This window comes from Eriocheir sinensis, unplaced genomic scaffold (assembly GCF_024679095.1).
Source record: "Eriocheir sinensis breed Jianghai 21 unplaced genomic scaffold, ASM2467909v1 Scaffold5, whole genome shotgun sequence".
Classification (NCBI taxonomy): Eukaryota; Metazoa; Arthropoda; class Malacostraca; order Decapoda; family Varunidae; genus Eriocheir; species Eriocheir sinensis.
In genome coordinates this window covers 668,060-682,491 of record NW_026111831.1, presented here as the reverse complement: position 1 = coordinate 682,491, position 14,432 = coordinate 668,060, and the positions used below count along the sequence as shown (strand labels likewise).

At 47.4% G+C, this 14,432-nt stretch overlaps 1 protein-coding gene and 1 long non-coding RNA gene across 5 annotated transcripts in view; both read right to left on the bottom strand.

The window, feature by feature from the left end:
- Nucleotides 1–14,432, bottom strand: part of LOC126992698 (uncharacterized) — a 94,260-nt gene that overhangs the window by 9,451 nt on the left and 70,377 nt on the right. For 3 of the 4 annotated variants that reach the window (XR_007746899.1, XM_050851512.1, XM_050851510.1), the window contains 7 exons: nt 13,632–13,698; nt 11,899–12,075; nt 11,290–11,432; nt 7,746–7,832; nt 7,554–7,651; nt 6,983–7,159; nt 4,371–4,470 (listed from right to left, as the gene is read on the bottom strand). Coding sequence is in view for 3 of the 4 variants with exons in the window: in XM_050851512.1 (XP_050707469.1) it covers nt 4,371–4,470; nt 6,983–7,159; nt 7,554–7,651; nt 7,746–7,832; nt 11,290–11,432; nt 11,899–12,075; nt 13,632–13,698 (849 nt within the window). In the remaining variant the exon portion in view is untranslated. The remainder of the gene's footprint in view (nt 1–4,370; nt 4,471–6,982; nt 7,160–7,553; nt 7,652–7,745; nt 7,833–11,289; nt 11,433–11,898; nt 12,076–13,631; nt 13,699–14,432) is intronic. The other variant, XM_050851511.1, reaches the window with a different exon arrangement.
- LOC126992702 (uncharacterized) lies at nt 2,375–3,127 on the bottom strand. Its single transcript, XR_007746904.1, has 2 exons — nt 2,556–3,127; nt 2,375–2,456 (listed from the first exon to the last, which is right to left on the bottom strand). It is a non-coding gene; the product is annotated as an uncharacterized LOC126992702 (long non-coding RNA).

The following is a 14,432-nucleotide window of genomic DNA, read 5'->3' as shown; positions in this document are numbered from 1 at the left end:
TTCATCTTTTATCCGTTCCGTTGTGGTCAAATTCTCTTTCTTTTTCTGGTATTAGTTTCATATTTTATCCGTTCCGTTGTGGTCAAATTCTCACTCTTTCTGGTATTAGTTTCATCTTTTATCCGTTCCGTTGTGGTCAACAATGTGGTCTTCATCAACCCTCTAAACAAAAAACAATTACAGTTTGGCGTCGACAGGAAAAGGGGAGGAAGGAGTCTTTCTATCTGCCCTTTCTAATCTTAACTCACTCTCTCTCAGCCCTCTCTCGTATTATCAACTCTATCAACCCTCTCTCACTCTTCATCAACCCTCTAAACAATAAACAACACTCTATTACAGCTTGGGGTCGACAGGAAAAAGGAAGGAAGGACTCTCTCTATCTGCCCTTTCTAATCTTAACTCTGTCTCTCTTAGCTCTCTCTCCTATTATCAACTCTATCAATCCTCTCTCACTCTTCATCAACCCTCTAAACAAAACACTTACAGTTTGGGGTCGACGGGAAAAAGGAAGGGAGGACTCTCTCTATCTGCTCTTTCTAATCTTAACTCACTCTCTCTCAGTCCTCTTTCCTTTTACCAACTCTATCAATTCACTCACTCTTCATTAACCCTCTAAACAAAAAACAAAACACTATTACAGTTTGGGGTCGACAGGAAGGAGTCTCTATCTGCCCTTTCTAATCTTAACTCACTCATTCTCAGTCCTCTTTCCTTTTACCAACTCTATCTATCCTCTCTCACTCTTCATCAACCCTCTAAACAAAAAACAAAACACTATTACAGTTTGGGGTCGACAGGAAAAAGGAAGGAAGGACTCTCTCTATCTGCCCTTTCTAATCTTAACTCTATCAATTCTCTCTCATTCTTTATTAATCCTCTACTAATGTTTCTTTTACCACTTCTGTATCAATCATTCTCTCACTCTCTTAACACCCTATGAATCCTTCCCTCGCTCTAATCAGCTCTCTCTTCCTCTCTCAACCTTCTCTTTCTCTACCAATAATATACCAGCCTCTCTCACTCTACCAGCTCTCTCTCTCCTCTCCCAACCTTTTCCTTTACCAATACTATACCAGCCCTCTCTCTCTCTCTCCCATCAATCCTTCCCTCACTCTCCTCTCCCAACCCTCTCTCTCTCTCTCTCTCTCTCTCTCTCTCTCTCTCTCTCAGCCTTTTCTTCTACCAATACTATACCAGCCCTCTCTCTCTACTCTCCCCCTTACCAAATGCTCCCTCCCCATACCTCACACCCTTAAACATGTCAGGCTCCCACTGCGACCGTTTCCCAAGGCCACAGAAAAGATTAGCGGGGTTTTCGTGGGTGTTTTTTTCCGTTCCAAGATGCGGAAATTGTGTAAAACTATCACCAGGGTCATCAGCTTCCTCCCTTCCTTTCCTTTCCTTTTCTCTCCCTTCCTCCACTTCCCTTCCCCTTTCCTCTTCTCTCCCTCGTTCTTTTCCCTCCCTTCCTTTCCATTCTGTGTCAAATTTTCCTCCTCTATTCCTCCCTTGATAACCCCTTCCTTTTTCCTCCGCTTCCCTTCCCCTTCCCTCTTCTCTCCCTCGTTCTTTTCCCTCCCTTCCCATCCCCTTCCTTTCCATTTTGTGTCAAATTTTCCTCCTCTATTCCTTCCTTGATAACCCCTTCCTTTTTCCTCCACTTCCCTTCCCTTTTCCTCTTCTCTTCCTCTTTCTTTTCCCTCCCTTCCTACCCCCTTCCCTTCCTTTCCATCCTGTTTCAAATTTTCCTTCTCTATTCCTCCAAATTCCACCCGAAATTGACCTCTCGTTTGACCTCTCGCTTTTTTTTTTCCCTACACACTCTTTGTTGCCCATGAGCTGTCTCCTTTGTTGTAAAAAAAAATAATAATAATAAAACCTTCCACGAGAGGCTCTTCAAACAGGCTGATACAGTTGAGAATTCCACTCCTAGGCCTATCCACAGCCTCTCCTCTCACCAGTGTGTTCTACAGTTACCTGAGCTGTGACCTGAATCTGATTGTTTATAGTAAATGTCTTAAGAGTCCTTTATTTAGTTTGATTTCATGCCCACCAAATGACTGATGCCTTCTCCCATTAACCCTTTTACTGCGGATTTCCTACAAGAAGACCTCACCAAACTACAGGAATGGAACAAAAAGTGGCTGCTACAATTCAATGAAGAAAAATGTTAAGTCCTGCACCTTGGGAGGGGATATCCAGCACACCAATACCACATGGGAAACACTCCACTATCCACCACAGAGGCAGAGAAAGACCTGGGAGTGTATGTTACCAGGCTACCAGTGAAGGGATATCCAGCACACCAATACCACATGGGAAACACTCCACTATCCACCACAGAGGCAGAGAAAGACCTGGGAGTGTATGTTACCAGGCTACCAGTGAAGGGATATCCAGCACACCAATACCACATGGGAAACACTCCACTATCCACCACAGAGGCAGAGAAAGACCTGGGAGTGTATGTTACCAGGCTACCAGTGAAGGGATATCCAACACACCAATACCACAATGGAAACATTCCACTATCCACCACAGAGGCAGAGAAAGACCTGGGAGTGTATGTTACCAGGCTACCAGTGAAGGGATATCCAGCACACCAATACCACATGGGAAACACTCCACTATCCACCACAGAGGCAGAGAAAGACCTGGGAGTGTATGTTACCAGGCTACCAGTGAAGGGATATCCAGCACACCAATACCACATGGGAAACACTCCACTATCCACCACAGAGGCAGAGAAAGACCTGGGAGTGTATGTTACCAGGCTACCAGTGAAGGGATATCCAGCACACCAATACCACATGGGAAACACTCCACTATCCACCACAGAGGCAGAGAAAGACCTGGGAGTGTATGTTACCAGGCTACCAGTGAGGGGATATCCAGCACACCAATACCACATGGGAAACACTCCACTATCCACCACAGAGGCAGAGAAAGACCTGGGAGTGTATGTTACCAGGCTACCAGTGAAGGGATATCCAGCACACCAATACCACATGGGAAACACTCCACTATCCACCACAGAGGCAGAGAAAGACCTGGGAGTGTGTAACCAGGCTACCAGTGAAGGGATATCCAGCACACCAATACCACATGGGAAACACTCCACTATCCACCACAGAGGCAGGGAAAGGCCTGGGACTATATGTTACCAGGCTACCAGTGAAAGCCAAATCCATGCTAATCACAGCGGACGGGTTAACTGAGTGATACTGAGTGATCGCAATGAGAATGTGACGTGTGGATTTAGTCTTTAGTCACGTGTTCTCAGATGCTTTTGGGCTCCCACAACCACTGTTTCCCAAGGCCACAAAGGTGAGGAGTTGGGTTCCCAGGAGTGTTCCGTGTTCATGGTACAGAAGCCACATCAGACTACCACCAGGATCACAAAAGAGTCCTTGAGAATCCCAGGAACTTCTATAAGACCTCTGATTACAACCATTTCCCAAGGCTACAGAGAAGGTTAACCGGGTGTTCCTGAATGCAAAAGCCGCGTCAAACTACCACAAGGATCACAAAACAGTCCTTGAGAATCCCAGGAACTTCTATGAGAGCTCCAATTTAAACCATTTCCCAAGACCACACAGAAGATTAACTGGGTGTTCCTGAATGCAAAAGCCACGTCAAACTACCACAAGGATCACAAAAGAGTCCTTGAGAATCCCAGGAACTTCTATAAGACCTCTGATTACAACCATTTCCCAAGGCTACAGAGAAGGTTAACTGGGTGTTCCTGAATGGTAAAGCCGCGTCAAACTACCACAAGGATCACAAAACATGAGAATCCCAGGAACTTCTATGGGAGCTCCAATTACAACCATTTCCCAAGGCTACACAGAAGATCAACCGGGTGTTCCTGAATGGTAAAGCCGCGTCAATCTACCACCAGGATCACAAAACAGTCCTTGAGAACCCCAGGAACTTCTATGAGAGCTCCAATTACAACCATTTCCTAAGGCCACAGAGAAGGTTAACCGGGTGTTCCTGAATGGTAAAGCCGCGTCAATCTACCACCAGGATCACAAAACATGAGAATCCCAGGAACTTCTATGAGAGGCTTATCAAACTGAACTCAAGGGCCGATATGTCAAAGAATACAAGACTCCGACAGAACCAAGGAGAGTGAAGCTAATATCCAGTACACCACAACTTATCGGTAACTGCCCCCAGGAACTTCCACGAGAGGCTTGACAAACTGAACTCAAGCTCCGATATGTCTTAAGAATACGAATTTCAGACTCCGACAGAACCAAGGAGAGTGAAGTTAATATCCAGTACACAACAACTTATAGGTAACTGCCCCCTTTAACCCCCCACCCCACCCCCACCCCCGCCCCCACAGTCCCCCTCTCACTCACCTCTCTCCTGCTCATGACACAGCCGTTGCATGCGCACACACCCACGCGCACCTTGCCCAAGTAGATCCCTTCCTTGTCGTACGTCCCCTCCGCTTGGCGCCTGAGGGAGGGAAGGAGGGGTTAGTGGGGTGCTTGGGGAGGGGTGGGGAGATGGGGGAAGGAGGAGGGAGGATGAGGAAGAGGGGAGAAGAGAAGGGAGTTAAAGGATGAGGAAGGAAGATTGGAAGAGGGAGAAAAAGGAAGGGAAACGGGAGGAAGGAAGATAGGAAGAGTGAGAGGGAAAATGAAGGGAAAGAGGGTTATGGAAGATAGGAAGAGGAAGAAGGAAGAGAAGGGAAAGAGAGAATGAGGAAGAGGAAGAAGGAGAGAAGAGAAGGGAAGAAGAAGATAAAGAAGATGGGAAGAAGGGGAGGAGAGGAGGAGAGGGAAAGGAAGGGGAAGGAATGAAATATAAGAGAAGGAAAAAATTAAGAGAGAAGGGAAGTTGAGAGAGAGAGAGAGAGAGAGAGAGAGAGAGAGAGAGAGAGAGAGAGAGAGAGAGAGAGAGAGAGAGAGAGAGTGTGTGTGTGTGTGTGTGTGTGTGTGTGTGTGTGTGTGTGTGTGTGTGTGTGTGTGTGTGTGTGTGTGTGTGTGTGTGTGTGTGTGTGTGTACATGTGTGTGTGTGTGTGTGTACATGTGTGTGTGTGTGTGTGTGTGTGTGTGTGTGTGTGTACATGTGTGTGTGTGTGTGTGTGTTCTTAACTTTCTCTCCCTTCTCTTTCGTTCTTTCTCTCCCTTCCTCCCTTGATAACACCTTCCTTTTTCCTCCACTTCTCTCCTCTCTCCCTCTTTCTCTCCCTTCCTTTCCTCCACTTCTCTCCCTTCCTTTCCTCCACTTCCCTTCCCTTCTCTCCCTCTTTCTCTCCCTTCCTTTCCTCCACTTCCCTTCCCTTCTCTCCCACTTTCTCTCCCTTCCTATCCTCCACTTCCTTCCTTCTCTTCTTTCTCTCCCTTCCTTTCCTCCACTTCCCTTCCCTTCTCTCCCTCTTTTTCTCCCTTCCCTTCTCTCATTCTTTTTCTCCCTTCCCTTCTCTCCCTCTTTCTCTCCCTTCCTTTCCTCCACTTCCTTTCCCTTATCTCCCTCTTTCTCTCCCTTCCTTTCCTCCACTTCCCTTCCCTTCTCTCCCTCTTTCTCTCCCTTCCTTTCCTCCACTTCCCTTCCCTTCTCTCCCTCTTTCTCTCCCTTCCTTTCCTCCACTTCCCTTCCCTTCTCTCCCTCTTTCTCTCCCTTCCTTTCCTCCACTTCCCTTCCCTTCTCTCCCTTCCTTCCTATCCCCTTCCCTTCCTTTCTCTCCCTCTTTCTCTCCCTTCCTTTCCTCCCCTTCCCTTCCCTTCTCTCCCTTCCTTTCCTCCACGTCCCTTCCCTTCTCTCCCTTCCTTCCTATCCCCTTCCCATCCCTTCCAATCTACTTCTCTCCCTTCTCTTTCTCTCTATTTCTCTCTCTCTCATTCCCACTTTCCTTCTCCTCTTCCCTCCTTCTCCTTTCTCCTTCTCTCCCTTCTTTTCCTCCTCCTCCTCTTCCCTCTCCCTTTTCTCTCCATTCCCTTTCTTCTTTTCATTATCTATATCTCCATTTCTCTCCAATCTTTCCTCCTCCTACCCTTTCTTCCCCTCCTTACCATCCCTCCCTTTCTCTCTGCTTTTCATTTCTTCCTCCCTTTTCTTCCTTCTCCTCCTTCCACTTCCTTCTATTCCTCCTTTCCTTTTTTCTTTCCTTCTTCCATTTCCATTTCTACTCAATTTTCTTTTCTTTCCCCTTCCTCTCTCTTCCTTTCCTCCACTCCTTTCTATTTCTTCTCTCCTCCTCCCCTTCCTCCTTCATCTCAATCTACTTTCCCTTCCCTCCTTTCTTCCTTCTCTTCCAGCTTCCCAATACTCTGTACCAAAACATCACCTGTCTGTACCAAAACATCACTAGTCTGTACCAAAACATCACTAGTCTGTACCCAAACATCACTAGTCTGTACCAAAACATCACTAGTCTGTACCAAAACATCACTAGTCTGTACCAAAAACATCACTAGTTTGTATCAAAACATCACTAGTCTGTACCCAAACATCACTAGTCTGTACCAAAACATCACTAGTCTGTATCAAAACATCACTCGTGTGTACCAAAAACATCACTAGTCTGTACCAAAAACCACTAGTTTGTATCAAAACATCACTCGTCTGTACCAAAACATCACTAGTCTGTACCAAAACATCACTAGTCTGTACCCAAACATCACTAGTCTGTACCCAAACATCACTAGTCTGTACCCAAACATCACTAGTCTGAACCAAAACATCACTAGTCTGTACCCAAACATCACTAGTCTGTACCAAAACATCACTAGTCTGTACCAAAACATCACTAGTCTGTACCAAAACATCATTAGCAAAACATCACTCGTCTGTACCAAAACATCATTAGCAAAACATCACTCGTCTGTACTAAAACATCACTAGTCTGTACCAAAAACATCACTCGTCTGTACCAAAAACATCACTTGTCTGTACCAAAACATCACTAGTCTGTACCAAAACATCCCTTCCTCCCCCCCACCCCTTCCCGCACCCCCTCCTCACCGCCTCAGGTCCTGCAGCTCCGAGAGGGACGCCGCCTGGCCGGGGTGGCAGCCGCAGCAAAGGCAGTAGGCGCGGAGGAGGAGTTGCAGCTCGCGGTACAGAAGCTTGTGACTCAGGCCGTAGATCAGCGGGTTCATCATGCACGAGGTTTTGGCGAAGACGGTGGGGAACACGTACCTGGGAGGGGGGGGGATAGTGAGTGGGGGGGAAGGGGAGGGGATAGGGGAGGTTAGTGAGTGGGGGTTAGTATGGGGAGAGCGAGGGAGTAGGGGATGGGGAGAGAGAAGGGAGGTAAGGGAAGGGAAGGGGAGGGAAGGGAAGAGATGGGAAGGGAAGGGAAGGGGATTGGAGGGAAGGCAAGGGAAGGGAAGGGTAGGGATGGGAAGGGAGGGAAGGGATGGGAAGGAGAGAAGGAAGAGAGAGAGAGAGAGAGAGAGAGAGAGAGAGAGAGAGAGAGAGAGAGAGAGAGAGAGAAAATAAAAAGAACTAATAATTATAAAACATCAAAAACACTACTACTACGACTACTACTACTACTACTACTACCACCACTACCATCACCACCACTAACCAGAAAGTGCCGAGGTCGTCCCTGAAGATTGACACGATGGAGGTGAGGGCGTAAGGTGTCCAGAAGGTGATAAAACTGAGCACCATTAGAAGGTTTACCTGGTGAGAAATTATCAGTATCATTATCACTACTACTACTACTACTACTACTACTACTACTACTACTACTACTACTACTACTACTACTACTCACCCATAGCACGTGTTTATCCACTCGGTTGTTAAGACTTCTCTCGCACAGACAGACGTAGTATTTGCAGCCCCCCGCGTCCTCCCCCTGCTGAGAGAGAGAGAGAGAGAGAGAGAGAGAGAGAGAGAGAGAGAGAGAGAGAGAGAGAGAGAGAGAGAGAGAGAGAGAGAGATATTAACACAAGTATATATATATATGGAAGTTAAATCTACCAACAACAAATAACGTACAAGGAAAATAAGAAAAAAATTATGGAGAAAAAAAAAAGTAAAATATGAAAATCAAGTAAAAAATATATATAAAAAAGAAAGATTAAAATACATGGATGAATAAAATAAGTAAATAAAATTCCTCGCTTCCCTCCCTTTTCCCTTCCTCCTCTCCCTTCTACTCCCTTCTATTCCTCGTTTCCCTCCCTTTCCCTTCCTTCTCTCCCTTCCACTCCCTTCTATTCCTCGTTTCCCTCCCTTCCCCTTCCTTCTCTCCCTTCCACTCCCTTCTATTCCTCGTTTCCCTCCCTTTCCTTCCTTCTCTCCCTTCCACTCCCTTCTATTCCTCGTTTCCCTCCCTTTCCCTTCCTTCTCTCCCTGCCACTACCTTCGTTTCCTCGTTTCCCTTCCCTTTACCTTCCTTCTCTCCCTTCCACTCCCTTCTATTCCTCGTTTCCCTCCCTTTCCCTTCCTTCTCTCCCTTTCCCTTCCTTCTCTCCCTTCCACTCCCTTCTATTCCTCGTTTCCCTCCCTTTCCCTTCCTTCTCTCCCTTCCACTCCCTTCTATTCCTCGTTTCCCTCCCTTCCCTTCCTTCTCTCCCTTCCACTCCCTTCTATTCCTCGTTTCCCTCCCCTTTCCCTTCCTTCTCTCCCTTCCACTCCCTTCTATTCTTTCTCCCTTCCTCCTCAATCTCAATTCACTTCTCCTTCCCTTCTTTCTTCCTTCTCTTCCTCCTATTCTTCCCTCCTTCCTTCTCCCTTCACACCACCACCACCACCACCAACATCACCACCACCATCATCACCATCACCACCACCACCACCACCATCATCACCATCACCATCACCACCACCACCATCATCACCATCACCATCACCACCACCACCACCACCATCATCACCATCACCACCACCACCAACATCATCACCACCACCACCACCACCACCAAGACCCAAGACACACCCATATCCCATAGCTGTTCTTCGGAGGCCCTTCATGGCTTACAAGTTACAATATAGCTGACGAATTTCTTGCAGTTTTGTCACGGAGCGGAGTCGATGCGTCCACACCACGAAGAGTTTGTGTCTATACTGAGAACCGTTGCCAGATTATCGTACTCAGAGCCTCGTATTTACCTGTTTCTGAGCCATAGATATTGCCAAAAAAAACACCAATTATTAACTATTTTAACGATAACTATACATGAAGGCAGTTATTGGAGTCAGGGAGGCAGTTTTTGGGGTAGGAAATTGGCAAGCATTGAAGGCTGAGTACGACAATCTGGCAACGCTGGTACTGGGCTGTTGAACGCCGCGACGGGGAAGCCAAGTTATCGCACTCACCACACTGGATTTTTTATTTTTTTTATTTCTAACGCATAAGGATTGCAAAACACCCTCCCTCTATAGTTAAGATTTCCGGCAATAACTAGAAGTGGGTGAAGTTATTTTTGTGGATGCGACTTTTTTTTTTTTAATCTGAAATCGTAAAAGATATGAGGGTGAGTACGACAGTTTGGGAACGTTGCGCTGGGACTGGCTGGCAGAGGGCGCGCGAGTTCGAGGTTCGAGCGCTCGGAAGTCTGAGTAAACCATTTGATCCCTCTCTCTCTCATACATACACACACACACACTAAATAGAGTCGTATTATTAGACATTTCGCCGCCCAAGAACACATATTTGACAAAGCTTTCGTAGGAGTTGTGGGTATTTCCAGTAGTTTTATGACCCTGGTGGTAGTGTGACCCTTCCTCTGTACCGTGAACCTAAAGAAGCACACATTTAACAAGGCTTTCGTGGGAGTTTAGGGCATTTCCAGGGGTAGTTTTATGACCCTGGTGGTAGTGTGACCATTCCTCTGTACCGTGAACCTAAGAAACACACATTTGACATGGCTTTCGTGGGAGTTTAGGGCATTTCCAGGGGTAGTTTTATGACCCTGGTGGTAGTTTGACCCTTCCTCTGTACCGTGAACCTAAAGAAACACACATTTAACAAGGCTTTCGTAGGAGTTTAGGGCATTTCCAGGGATAGTTTTATGACCCTGGTGGTAGTGTGACCCTTCCTCTGTACCGTGAACCTAAAGAAGCACACATTTAACAAGGCTTTCGTGGGAGTTTAGGGCATTTCCAGGAATAGTTTTATGACCCTGGTGGTAGTGTGACCATTCCTCTGTACCGTGAACCTAAAGAAACACACATTTAACAAGGCTTTCGTAGGAGTTTAGGGCATTTCCAGGGATAGTTTTATGACCCTGGTGGTAGTGTGACCCTTCCTCTGTACCGTGAACCTAAAGAAGCACACATTTAACAAGGCTTTCGTAGGAGTTTAGGGCATTTCCAGGAATAGTTTTATGACCCTGGTGGTAGTGTGACCCTTCCTCTGTACCGTGAACCTAAAGAAACACACATTTAACAAGGCTTTCGTATGAGTTTGGGGTTATTTCCAGGAGCAGTTCTATGACCCTGGTGGTAGTGTGACCCTTCCTCTGTACCGTGAACCTAAAGAAACACACATTTAACAAGGCTTTCGTAGGAGTTTAGGGCATTTCCAGGAATAGTTTTATGACCCTGGTGGTAGTGTGACCCTTCCTCTGTACCATGAACCTAAAGAAGCACACATTTAACAAGGCTTTCGTAGGAGTTTAGGGCATTTCCAGGGGTAGTTTTATGACCCTGGTGGTAGTCTGACCCTTCCTCTGTACCATGAACCTAAAGAAACACACATTTGACAAGGCTTTCGTGGGAGTTTAGGGCATTTCCAGGGGTAGTTTTATGACCCTGGTGGTAGTCTGACCCTTCCTCTGTACCGTGAACCTGAAGAAACACTCATTAGAACCCGAGTGACCCCCTCTTTGACCTTTAAAAATGGCTGATGTGAGAACCGAGAGTGTCTTATAAAATGACCCTATGACCCTATGACCCTATGACCCTATGACCCTATGACCCTGTGACCCTATGACCCTATGACCCTATGACCCTGTGACCCTATGACCCTATGACCCTATGACCCTATGACCCTATGACCCTGTGACCCTATGACCCTATGACCCTATGACCCTATGACCCCAGACCTATGACCCTAAGGACCCTAAGGACCCTATGACCCTATGACCCTATGACCCTATGACCCTGTGACCCTATGACCCTATGACCCTGTGACCCTATGACCCTATGACCCTATGACCCTATGACCCTTCCCTCTCCACCCCCACCACCACCCCCACCACCACCCCCACCACCACCCCCACCACCACCCCCAACACCACCACCACCCCCACCACCACCACCACCCCCACCACCACCCCCACCACCACCACCACCTCACCAGTACTCACCGCGCTGCTACGGTCATCATCACGGTGGTTTTCAAGGGCCGGGTCTGGGCGCCGCAAGGACAGGCTTTTGGACTTGGTGAAGATCTTGGTGTAGCAGACGACCAGGGCGAAGACTTGGACCAGGAAGCAGAACACCACCAGGCCTGTACGAGAGGAGGAGGAGGAGGAGGAGGAGGAGGAGGAGGAAGAAATAAGAAGAGAGAAAAGCTAGCGGAACACAGATCAAAAAAGGTCAGTCTACCCTCTTCCTCTCCTCTTCCCTTTCTTTCCCTTCCCTTCCCTTCCCTTCCCCTTCCTTCCCTTCTCTTCCCTTTCTTTCCCTTCCCTTTCCTTCCCTTCCCTACCCATCCCTTCTCTTCCCTTCATTTCCCTTCCCTTCCCTTCCCTTCCCTCCCATTTCCTTTCCTTTCTTTTCCTTCCCTTTCCTTCCCTTCCCTTTCCTTCCCTTCTCTTCCCTTCCCTTCCCTTCCTTTCCCTCCCCTCTCCTTCCCCTTCCCTTCCCTTCCTTTCCCTCCCCTCTCCTTCCCCTTTCCTTCCCCCCTCACTTTCCTCCTTTCCCATGCCCCGTTTAATTCCATCCTTTCCCCTTCTCCCCCCCCCCCCACGTACTCATGCTGTAGGCGACCCCCGCTGGCGTTCTGTCGTGCCAGTCGGTGCTGCAGGAGACGGCCGAGGGTTCGAGCACATAGCGGGACCAACCCAGCAGGGGCGGCGCGGTGAACAGCAGGCAGTACACCCACACGCACAGCAGGCAGCGGCGGGCCAGCGCGGGGGTCAGCAGGTACTCTGGGGGGAGGTGGGGAGGGGAAGGGGGGGAGGAGTGTTAGCAGTTAGAGGAAGAGGAAGGAGGAGGAGCAGGAGGAGGAGATGGTTTAGAAGGAGTGAGAGAAGGAGGAGGAGGAGGAGGAGGATAGGGAAGTAGGAGGATAGGGAAGTAGGAGGAAGAATGAGAGGAGGAGGAGGAGGAAGAGGAGGAGGATAAAATAAAAATGAGGAGGTATAAAGAAGAAGGATGATTAGAAGAGGAAAAGGAGGAGGAGGAGGAGGAGGAGGAGGAGGGGGAGGAGGAGGAGAAGAGGAAGAGGGTGAAGAGGAGGAGAGGAAAATAAACAGGAGTAGGAAACGGGAAGGAGAGGAAAGGAAGATGGAAGGGAGGAGAGAAAATAGGGGAGGAGGAAAAGAGGAAAGAGGGAGAAACGGAGGAGAAAAGAGGAAGAAGAAGAAAAGGAAAATACAGAAGACGGAGGAGGAGGAGGAGAAAAAGAGAAGATGAAGGAGGAAAAGAAGAGAAGAAGGAGGGAGGAAATAGAGAGGAGAAAGAGGGAAGAAGATGGAGGGAGAAGAGAGGAAAAGAGAAGCAGAAGAAGAGAAATAAAGAGAGAGAAGAAGGGAAGGAGGGAGGATGAAGGGGGAGAAGGGAGAAGAGAAAGAAGAGGGAGGAGGAAATGACAATAAAAAGGAGGAAATACAAACATATAAACACAAGGAGTCTGCAAGAGGTCGGTAGGTCTATACAAGGCAGCTCCTGTGAACCTAACCTCACCTAACCTCACTATCCACGACTGTATCTAACCTCCTCTTGAATGTGTCTACCGTATTGGCACTCACTCACCACATGACTGCCAAGCCTGTTCCACTCATCCACCACTCTGTTAGTATTGGCACTCACTCACCACATGACTGCCAAGCCTGTTCCACTCATCCACCACTCTGTTAGTATTGGCACTCACTCACCACATGACTGCCAGGCCTGTTCCACTCATCCACCACTCTGTTAGTATTGGCACTCACTCACCACATGACTGCCAAGCCTGTTCCACTCATCCACCACTCTGTTAGTATTGGCACTCACTCACCACATGACTGCCAGGCCTGTTCCACTCATCCGCCACTCTGTTAGTATTGGCACTCACTCACCACATGACTGCCAGGCCTGTTCCACTCACCCACCACTCTGTTAGTATTGGCACTCACTCACCACATGACTGCCAGGCCTGTTCCACTCATCCACCACTCTGTTAGTATTGGCACTCACTCACCACATGACTGCCAGGCCTGTTCTACTCATCCACCACCACACACACACACACACACACACACACACACACACACACACACACACACACGTATACAGTGCGCTAGAAAATCCGTTACATACATACATACACATATACATACATACATACATACATATAGACAGACAGACAGACATATATACAAACTCTTATTATTAACTCTGCACCATTATAATCCATCTCTCTCTCTCTCTCTCTCTCTCTCTCTCTCTCTCTCTCTCTCTCTCTCTCTCTCTCTCTCTCTCTCTCTCTCTCTCTCTCACTTACTGAACTGAGGTCGGCAGACACTAATGTAGCGAAACACTGCAATTACGACCAGCGTGTTCATCTGTACCTGTGGAGAAGTCGTAGTAGTAGTAGTAGTAGTAGTAGTAGTAGTAGTAGTAGTAGTAGTAGTAGGTAAAATAGGTTAGGAAGGAGAATAAGGTAAAAACAATAATAATAATAATAATAATAATAATAATAATAATAATAATAATAATAATAATAATAATAATAATAATAATAATAATAATAATAATTGCAATTGCACTTTATAAACATCATTCTCTCTCTCTCGTCAATGGTGTACTCCTAGCAACCTTCTACTTGTTCGGGTTCTCGTCACCTCAATAGCCATCCTTTCGCGACCTCGGTTGATGATGGTGATGAAGATGATGATGATGATGATGGTGGTGGGGAGGAGGAGTAGGGAGGATGGAAAATGATGAGGCACTAGGCCTTTTTCTACTATTATACCGAGGTTGCCCGCTTCTTTGGTTCATTAGTTCACCCTTGTGGCGGGGAAAGTGACGGTCGATGTGATTGTTAGATGCGATGATCGTTTCCGCATTGAAAACTAACGAGGATTTCTTCGTAACTCAATTGGAGCATTCGATCTCATTTCATTTACTGAGGGACTTGAAGACCTCTATCAAGGCCCTCCGTGGTTGTCTCTTTTCCAGCGTGACGAAGTTGTTGAGGGACTTGAAGACAGGGTTGCCAAATTATCGTACTCAAAACATCGCATTATCAGTACCAGGGCCCAAAACTTTCCTACCCACACAAATAACGAGATTCCAGTTAAGG